General features: G+C 36.1%; 1 protein-coding gene across 1 annotated transcript; it reads right to left on the bottom strand.

Moving 5' to 3' along the window:
* Positions 1-5,904: 5,904 nt before the first annotated feature.
* IAPP (islet amyloid polypeptide) lies at positions 5,905-9,768 on the bottom strand. The gene is made up of 4 exons (XM_010158326.1): positions 9,459-9,768; positions 8,964-9,060; positions 8,690-8,818; positions 5,905-6,097 (listed from the first exon to the last, which is right to left on the bottom strand). The coding sequence occupies exons 2-4, from the start codon at positions 9,041-9,043 to the stop codon at positions 5,905-5,907; spliced, it is 402 nt and encodes a 133-aa protein (XP_010156628.1). The 5' UTR covers positions 9,044-9,060; positions 9,459-9,768.
* Positions 9,769-10,199: the final 431 nt, after the last annotated feature.

Raw genomic sequence — 10,199 nt, 5'->3', positions numbered from 1 at the left:
AAAAAAAAAAAAAGAAAAAGTGAGTTCACAAGTAGCTATGGATTCAAGAATAATGTTTTTAGAAAGTCTTTGCTCAAAACCTGTTCCTCAGAAAGGAAGGATATGCAGGGATAACCTCAGAAAACCGAAGGGGAAGCTAGGTAGAGCAGAGATGATTAGCTGTGGCTTCCACTGACCACAGGCTCTGCTGGCCCCGTTGCACACCCTTAGCACTTCCTCCGGCAGATGCAAGCAGCATCCATGCCTTCTCCTGGAAACTGCAGGGTGTCTGAAGCCAATTTAAGGAAAACAGACTGAGGGGGAGTGCTGCATGCAGATGCAGAGCAAGTGCTGGGGAGCCAGCCTGGTTTTTGAGATTGGGTGAGAAGTCAGCAGCTCCCAAGAGGTACATCAGACGGCCACTTGCTCCGACAGCATCTTTCAAGGCACTGCATCCAGAACAGGACCAGAAAGTGCTGGTCCTGCTAACTTGCTCTGGATATGAAGACCTTTGGTACAGTGTAGGTAGCAACTTCTGATCTCTCTGATGTCACTACATGGTCATCCCAAAATGCTTAGAGCAGTGAGGCGGTCTTTCTTCCTAAAATCCACTTGAACATCTCCCACTCTCTGAGTCTGCTTAAAATCTGTACTTTATATGAAAGACAGAACAGACTGTCCCAGGATGTTAGTTTTTCTCTCTCCTTCCTGTATAGTAACACTGCAGACAATTCAGAAATAAAAATGGCTACCACTTACTTACTGATCCTGGAAAAAGGATTGAAGTGTTTTGTAACTTTGACACTATTGTCTCTTCCTCCACTTTTTATGACCCTTTCCTCCCTTCCCCTTGTAAAAAAATAGTATTTAAAAAAATTCCTATTTTATGTTGCTGGTTCCATACGCAAAACAAATAATGAGCTTGCCCAAGAACAATATTGAAAAGTGTCCCATATTGTGAGAGTTAAGTAGCTCAGCTTCTTCAGTGCTGGACTGACAACCACAGCCTGATTAATTTTATTACACGATTCTTGTAGTGGAGGCAAGTCCCACTTTGACCCCTTCCAGAGGGCTGGCTTATTGAATAAGGACTGATTCTGTTTGAATAAGGAGATCTGCCTCGTTGACACTGTAAACAGTAAGCAGCTTCTGGTTTTAATAAAATTTTAATCATATCGAGTAACATTTCATTCCAAAATGATTCCAACTATTTCAATTCACACATGTAATGATCTACTTAATACAACTCCAATTATTTTAATATATCCCAGTTTCTTAATTCATGTTGAAAAAACAGGGCAACCCACCACATAGATGATGCGCTAATCAAAACCTGGGAATAAGAAATTCAATTCAATCAGTTTCTATCACCCTTGGTGTCACCAGTTTTTCCACAGAAGATCTCTTACCTGTGCAGTAATCATTTATATTAAGGATGTTGTAAAATAGCCTATAAGAAACAGTTTCTCTCTCCCTAATGCTGGATCAAAAAGGACCTCTTAGTGTAGAGGAAAAATGTTATCAATGTAAGGGCAGGTCTAAGATTCTTAATTTGAATAATTAAAACAATTTTGTATTTATAAAAGCATTTCTAGCAAGTAGTGACTTTATGGTGTGATTGTTACTCAAATCAGCCCTATTGTTAGGATTAAAATGCAAATTATGTGCTCTTTTTGTTCAGATGTTTTAGCGTTCAAGGAGAAAATTTGTTTCATAATGAACAGCAGTTTTAACTATTGTCTGATCACCATTGTCTCATGCCATCAACAGTTGGAAGTCATGAATATATACTCCTATCTGGAGAATTTTTTTTTTTTTCACATATTGATATGAAGATAAGTTTTAGTTAGAGAAACACTTCTTAATTGGATATAATTAAGGATTTGTGGTTTTCATGGCAATTGTAGCTGGAAACCATTTAGACTAAAATCTTCAGAAAAACTGATTGGTAGAGAATCTAGATTTTGGGGGGGCTTTGTTTCCTAAATTGAAGTTTACTTTAAATGGTGGGTTTCAGGTCTGAGTTTGAGTCTGGTTATTGAAGCTTACACAGCTTCACAAAAATACTTTCTTTGTCAGTGCAAGATTGGTTTTTGGAGTGTGAAAAAATAGAGACAACAGTAAGATGATTGAAACAGAACTTCTCATATCCCATAGAAGGAATCTATTTCATGTTACTTCAACCATCATTTTTATATTCACCATACAGCAAGGAGATGTGTCATACCTAACCAGTTTCTTCCTAGTTGCATTGCAAAAGCAATGTAGAGCAGTCCCTTTTCTATATGATAATGAAGCTAGACAACCAAATTACTTAACCTTGTAACTCCGAGCAAAAAGAGTCTACCATACCTGTCAAACTATATTTGTAAGTGAGCTAATTGACTCAAACCCAGCAGAATTCCAGAAAGTGAAGATGGCAGCTACTGAAGATATTCAATAGTGCATTAGAGGAATGGATTTTATTCATAGTATCAGTGTAATAACTTTCAAACAATTTTAGAAAGCCATTCAGTAAAATCCAGACTTGCTAACAACACTAGCCTCTTGAAAGCAATGGAAGCTTTGCCAACCTTGTGTTTAAAGCTGTCACCAAAAATCTTATTTATTTGAAAAATATTTATATTTTCTTAATAGAAATCGAAGCTATTCATTCAAATTTTACTATTCAATAAAAGTGTATCTTATGTTGCATGAATATTGTGTGCTTTCTTAGTCTGAGCCCAAAATTTCAAAGAAATCAATTTCTTACCTCAGCTCTATTCATCATGAAAAAATATAAATTCTGCCTTTTATGAAGCTGTCATGGTTCCTGAGAAATATGAGACCCTAGGGCCCACTACTCCATTTAAAACATTCTTCATGTTCATATCATCTTTTTTTTTTAACATTCCTTTTGCTTGTTTGATGACTTTTATTCTTCCTCCTCTCATTTAATGAAATTCAATATTATGTCCCTATTCTGTTCCTTTTAAAGACAACCTAATATAAGATACTAAAAAGCAGAGGTTTAGTATTTTTATTTTGAAAGAGAATATAGTCGCGTTTATCACATTGTCTACATTCTTGATTTTCCTCTTGTGTATTTTTTGTTTTCTTGCGTATGCTCTGAAAGATGTAGGGCATCCAGAGAATCGCAAAAGAACCAAAGCTATGTAAGACATGACTCTCAAAACATATTTATGTCCTTAAAGATGCAGATAAATACACACTGGGTTTTTAAAAATACATAGAGGCACTTAATTGTTGGCATTTAACTAGGCTTCACCTAGCAGTCCTCGTATTCTGAAATGTCTGAAGTTGTGCTTTTTGGGGTTCTGATGAATTAATATTGTTTATGTTTAAATGCTGCTTTTCTTAATTATTTTTATTTTAAAATCTACTCTTTTCCTGGCTCATTCTCTCAGGATTGTGCTTGTGCCCAGGCTTACCATGACTAGATCCTTCTTCTCTAAAAAGTCAAACTGCAGTCTGTCGGTGGTACCTGCGCAGCAGGAGGTGGGGTGGCAGAGTTGTGTTCTCAAGGGTGTATATGGACAAACAAGTGTAGGCAGTTTCTCAAGATGCTCCAACTGGTGAAATAACTAATGTAGTTCAGAACATGAGAATTCATCACTCTGGTGGTTTGGATTCTGAGGTGTTTTGCTGTTGGAGATTTTTTTTTTTTACCAAACTTTTTATTTTCCCAGGTTGAGGAATTCATACCAGCTGCCAGTGGGATTGGTGTCACCTAACTCTAGTTATCTTAAAGTTAAGTGCCCATTTTCAGCTAATTGTCTAGACACTCTCTATTGTCAATGAAGAAATAGAGGTACTTCAAGGGTGTGATTCATCCCACCCTAAAATAGATGTCTAAGCTGGGATGAATTGGAAGTAGCTGTCTTCCTCCAACAAATAGTAGGAGAGCACTGACAACCGGTTAGACAAAAAGCGGCTGAAGATGGGAGAGAGGCTTGCCCTCTGAGTTGTTGATATATCTCTTATCTCTCTCTGTTGTTTCTTTGATCTGGGAGAGTAACATTTTTCAGTATTTGCCAAATCGGGCAAACATGTTAAATAGATGTTAACATCAAATCCATCAGGTTCAGGAGGACATAGAACATAATGTATACAGTTTCAAAATCCATCAGGTTCAGGAGGACATAAAACAGAACATAATGTATACAGTTTCTCTGAACCTGTGCATAGACAGTCTGTGCTTTGTTTTGATTTGTCAAATGGCAGCTTAAAGAGCAAAAGCTGATGTGTAAAGCATTGCACACGTATTTCAGGTTGGGACCAGCCTAGAAATCAGCATCCACCCACGGTGAAGACTCCACTGTAAACACGTCACAGTGACACTTCAGAGATTTCCTGTCACTTTCTCTTTTCTTTTCTGAAAAGTGAATATTCTAGCTGAAAAACAAATCAAGCACGCAATGAGTGTATCATATATCTCAAAAGTAACTTGAATGGAAAGCATTTCAAGCTGGCAGAAATATTAGACAAGTGTAATACCATCTGAGTGGTTTTCCGAACAAAATTCGGAATAAATATCCATTAGAACATTAATGAAGGTTGAAACTTTTCTCAACAGAGTAATCAGTAACAATTTACAGCAGAAATTTTACTCACTGATTCTTATTCCCATGTATGATGTGTGAAATGAAGGGAATATTCAATTTAACATTAAACTTAGTAAAAATGTTTGGTTTGAGTCATACTTTATAAGAGAAAAAATCAACCAAAGGCAATTCTTAAAATGTCATTTGCTTTTACAGCACACTTTCTTCTGCTGAATGCTTTTCATAATTGGATAATAATGTTTTTCAGATGATAGTGAACCCTACACTGAGAGAGTGATGGACAAAACAACCATTGCTGTGATACAGGATAATATCTCTATGAAGGTTAGCTTAACAATTTAAAGGAACAAACATGTTTATTAAGCTTGCACTGATACTGGGCTGAGGTAAGAGAAAATAACAGTCAAATTAACATTAAGGTCTGCCCACTTGTATACTTTTCTCAGATTTTGGTAAGTTTTCTCAGATTTTGGTAGCAATGTAAATATGCCAGTGGGCAAATTTACCCTGTTTCTGTGATATGTTTTGATGCTTGAACTATAGTTTGGTTGTGTCTCTTCCCTTTCTTACTCCTGTTCAAGGGAAGAAGTATCCAAGGACAGGTGTTTCTGCTACCACCTTCTTAACTGAGTTTTCTTCATGTTTAAAAGCACTTATGCTCACTCTGCTTATATTTCCTGACACGGTCTTAAAAGTAAGAACTGTAAAATCTTAAAATCCTGTGCTTGGTATGTATGGAAATCTGTGCTGCAAGATCTCTTCTTGCTTACTGCTCGTTAAGGTGGAAAGGGATCAGTCAGCTGGTACAATCTTACACATGATGCAGTAATCTTGTCTCATCTAGTTGTTCCTTCATTTGTGCAAAACAAGACACTGTAGAGATTTCAAAATCAGAAGATTTTTCTTTTTTACTTTCATTAGGACCAGGTTTCTGTTAGCATTCTGATTTTTGTTGGTCTTAATTAAGATGATTTCTTTCTCTTACCAGACTGTGACTGTAAAGACATACACATCACGGTTATCTTTTTCATCCTCATCCTTTTAATAATTATAATAATAATTAAAAAAACCCTGTTGCAATTACTTTTCCATTTATTATTGTGATATATGTATTTATTTTTTTTACAAAGGAATTTGACAAGCAGGTTTCTGGCTTCCCTAATGGAGTTGAAACAATAACCTATGCATGTCATTGCACATACATAGTGAAATGAATAATTTAAATCACATACCCACACATAAATCACACACACAGAAAACAAGGCACTGTTAAGACTGTACAAGTAATAAATGACCAAGAGGTTATTGATACATTAAAAACTGAGCTCCTAATGAAAACTGCAGTGGTCACTTTAACACCCTAAAGCTGCGCATTGTTTTGGGGTTCTCTGCTTAAAAGCCCGACTGTGTCCCTCTTTCCATATGTATTGGACCCCACATTTGTAGGTGAATAAATTGCTCCGATGTTGTTGCTGGAACGAACTAAAAAGTCAGCCAAGCGTTGTGTCACACAAGTAGCGGTGTTGCATTTCCGTTTCTCTAGGTGGTGACTACTAAGGTAAAACAAAAAGAGCCAAGATTAAGTCAAATGATGAGCAACCAAGCGTGCCACTTCTAATAGGCGTTTGAGCTGCGCTAATGTGGGAGTTCTTTTACCATGTGCACAAATACAGGAACATTACAATCTTCCTACCACCTACTTTGTGCCTGAAAAAAAAAATCTTGCGCTAATCTATGCTATTATGGGTTTTAATGATGGGGATTATTTAAACGCAAAGACCTTAACAGTCATATGTCATTTCTATTGATATTCTGCATAGCAGTTTGTGACATCTAGAAAACCTGTAATGATAGTATAGGTAAGACAGTAGGTGAAAACAATGACTAAATGTTTAGCTTCACGCTGAACTTCTAAATCTATTTAGAGCTCTTGCTGATATCATGAGGATTACTAACACAATGGCAATCACTAACACTTCTTTAATTCTTTCAGAATCATATCCTGCTCTCACTGAAGTGAACAGCAATCTTCCAGTCCATGTCAAGGGGATTGAGCCCAGAGGCTCCTTCTCCCAACTGGGCCCGGTAACATGAGAGGTGGCAGGTGTTGCCCACCTCTGCTGACTTCAGTACCACTTAAGATTTTGCTTTGTCTCAGCAGAGATTTCTTCACTTCTGAAAAGCAGCCTCATCTTTATTGAAACACAAGCAACTTGGAAGTGCTGTTGTGGTAGGAGATAATAATGTGCTGGATGAGACTTTAAAGAGTGTCCATATCTGAAAAGAATCTGTATCTAACAAGAGCATTTAGTGGTCTGAACCAACAGACCTTTTACAGAACTCCATAGAGAACTTACGTAGGATGAGATTTATTGTTTCTTTTCTTTTCTTTCCTTTATTTTTTTTTTAATCATAATACAATGGTGAGCTTGAGACAGCTTGGGGTTTCAAACTTGTTTTTTACACTCTTCGTTGTTCCTTCTGAAAAAACTACTTGCTTGCTGAGATTGCTTATTAAATTACTATTAATTCTCTTGGGTTTCTTCAAGTCTATATGGCACGAGGTAGACAACAGTTTGCAGCAAGAATTTACTGAGAGTAAATAGTGACAATTTCCCAGTTTCAAATTCTGATCAATTATCAATGAGTTCATTTTCCTATTGATTGATTTAATCTGTTACCTAAAATATCATCTATTCTTTTAGAGTTATTTCTATTAATCTAAGAATCCAAATGGAATACCAGTTGTGAGAAAGATGCCTGTGTTATACTAATTCTTCACTGGCAAATAGGTAGCAATTTCTAAACAATTAATATTTTAAATATGCAATTGTATTTAAAGGAAATGGTTGGATAGATCTTGATATAACTTCTGTTGGGTTTCCATGGGTATTTTTATCGATTTAGAAAGAGTTTAGCAAACCCTTAATATATACAGTTCAAACAGAAATTCTTTATCATGGAAATTCTAATTTGTTTGTGGGGACAGAATTCTCTTTTCATTAAAAGTACAAAATCAGACCCTGACCCTCCAAGTTCAAAACTCCGGTCCTTACAGGAAGCTACTAGATTCCTAGGTGATACCTAGCCTGGCTGAGCCCATTATACCTGTTAGCTCTATGATCTGTAACCTTTCCTTAAATATGTGATTCAACGGGACAGTTCACTCAGTAAAAGATTGTAAACCAGGGCCCCAGGAAAACGGACAGGGCATAGCACACTCATAAAGGTGATGCCTTGTGTTTTGAGTATTACAGGGCTTTTTTTTTTTTTTTTTTTAAGTAGTAGCTGTAAAAATGTGGAAATTCACTCCATTACCAAAATATTTTGGAAGATAATAAAATTGTCATATAATAATGACTTTTTTTTTACTAAATTCAAAGAGAAAGGAACAGGCAACTAGAGAGAGACGTTTTTACTGAATCTATCTGTAGCAGATTTTTCATTGAAAGAAATTCTCTCAAAAGCCCGATGAGCAATTAGAATAGTTCAGTCCTGTTTAACTTTTAGTATAAATTGCAAATACTTTTTTGAAACACTATTTTATTCATAAAATAGCTACCTGAAATTGGATTTATGGATTTATACACATGAATGCATTTCAGACTAGTTAAATTCTATCAGAGCCAATTGCTTCTTTTCCTTCTTCCCATGGTTAAATTGATATTTAACTCTGTAATGAAATATTGCTTCCAGCAAATTGTTATGTCATAAAATAATTCCATTCTAGCAGAGCATTAGTGTATTAAGAAGAGTGTATATATATATACAATATATTATATACATATATATTTTCCCTTCAGGCTTGGAGATGCGACAAACTTAAACAAGAAATCTTTTTCAAAATACATTGTTCTTCTCAAGGTAATGTAGTATTTGTAGCCTTTTTAATGTATGAATGCATTATAATTGTATTGTGGTTAAATGATCTTCAACATTTGTTCCTGGATTTCACTTTCTACCCTGAATGCTTTGATTTTTATGCTTACAGAATGGCTCTATTTACAAGAAGGATATTTAAAACTCTTTTTGAGAATAAACCACAGGCACAAATAGTCTCAAGTAACAGAGTATCACTGGCACAAAGTTTACTTCATAATTTAATCCTAACTGATGTGACTAGAAGAAACAAGGAAAATCAATACCTTTTTGTCTTCACTGCTGGTTTTTCTGGCATATCTTCACTAAGTCCTGAGAGTGTATTTCTTGACACTGCTGGCAATATCCATCTTTTGGAAGTACCCTCAGATAGATCATCAGCCACAGATAGTAATCTTTAAACAACAATAACATACCCTGTGAAATTGAATAGCTCTATTTTTGCTCATATATTTCAGATATGAAAGCAAAAGCAATTCATGCAATAATCTGAACACTTTTCATCCTAAAAAGAAATAAATATGATTAGTTATTACTCACTTCTCGATAGGTGCAGCTTCCAAGCAGCTCAGAGTGACAGAAAGTGCGATGAAGAAAACTGACAGCTTTAGGTTGCACATCTTTGCTTCCAAACTTTCTGAAAAGAATAATGATTCAAAACTGAAAGCAAACCCAAATACTCTTCAGCATATCATATTACTGGTGCCCATTCTGTTCTAAATCAACAGTAACTAGTCTTTTTCCCGGGCTAGAGTAAAGAAATGATCCTGCTGTTCAGTGACACAAAGCAGTTTCAGACAGATAGCTCTCAACAGTAAATGTTCATTTTCCATCTAGTTGTTTCAATCCTTCATCTCTGGTTTGCACTTCCCGACATGTCCCAGTCTCAAATTCTGGTCCCAGGTGAATTTACCTATTTTAGCCTTTTCCTGAAAAATGCTGTTGATTAATAATGAGAAGCATAGTGATAGTGCTTTCTTGAAAGCACATCTGTTCCACTGCATCTTAAGTAAGAAACAAAGGGAAATGGTTTACCTTTTCGTGGTCAGGGAGCTACCTGAAGAAGCACGCCTGTGTTAGCAAGAAGAGTGCATGCAACAATTCCACGGTTCCATAGAGCTCTGGAGTAATCCTTTTCCCCCTTCCTGGCTGACAAGTAATACGGCTCTTATACCCTTCACACCTTTCTCAGCTCTGACATCAGGCAGCACAGAGAGACTGTCATTAATTCCCATCCCTATAGATAGAAAGTACCCCAGAGAGGAGCAGAGGCAGGTAGGTCATTATTACATTAGCACATCAGTAAATATTAACCTGGTATAGGCAGGATGCCCTCGTGAAGATACTGTAATAGCATCTTGCACATCGGATCTGTAGCCGCAATTTTACAGTTCTGATAAGATGCTGAGGTAATATTCCCTGGGGGTGTTTTCAAGGGCTAAATAAGGTAACAAAAGTTAAAAAGAAAGGCAGAGTAAATGAAATGCCAGATCACCAGTAATTGAAATATAAGAAAACAGATATCTTGGAAAAGATAGAGAAAGTTGTGGAGGTTTGTTGTAGTATACAATGATCAAAGGAGGGAAAATGTTTGAAGGGATAAAAGCTGTGTGAGGAAGAAGAAAACAGAGAAAACTATTTAAATTGACAGATAGGGTGATCATTCAGGGTAACATGACAGAAATCATATACATTTTCCAGCGATGTATAAACATGAACGAAAATTTTGTCATTATTAATGTAAAACCTTATGCTTTACTGACACTGGTAGATTCT

This window comes from Eurypyga helias, unplaced genomic scaffold, assembly GCF_000690775.1.
Source record: "Eurypyga helias isolate BGI_N326 unplaced genomic scaffold, ASM69077v1 scaffold10649, whole genome shotgun sequence".
In the NCBI taxonomy this organism is placed as follows: Eukaryota; Metazoa; Chordata; class Aves; order Eurypygiformes; family Eurypygidae; genus Eurypyga; species Eurypyga helias.
The sequence above is the reverse complement of the archived record's forward strand: the minus strand, read 5'-3'. Positions and strand labels throughout refer to the sequence as shown.

Coding starts and splice junctions, on each gene's coding strand:
- IAPP (XM_010158326.1), bottom strand. CDS start 9,043: ATGTGCAACCTAAAGCTGTCAGTTTTCTTCATCGCACTTTCTGTCACT. Junction 8,819..8,963: donor GAAGCTGCACCTATCGAGAA/GTGAGTAATAAC, acceptor TGTTGTTTAAAG/ATTACTATCTGTGGCTGATG. Junction 6,098..8,689: donor CCAGCAGTGAAGACAAAAAG/GTATTGATTTTC, acceptor GTTTTACCTTAG/TAGTCACCACCTAGAGAAAC.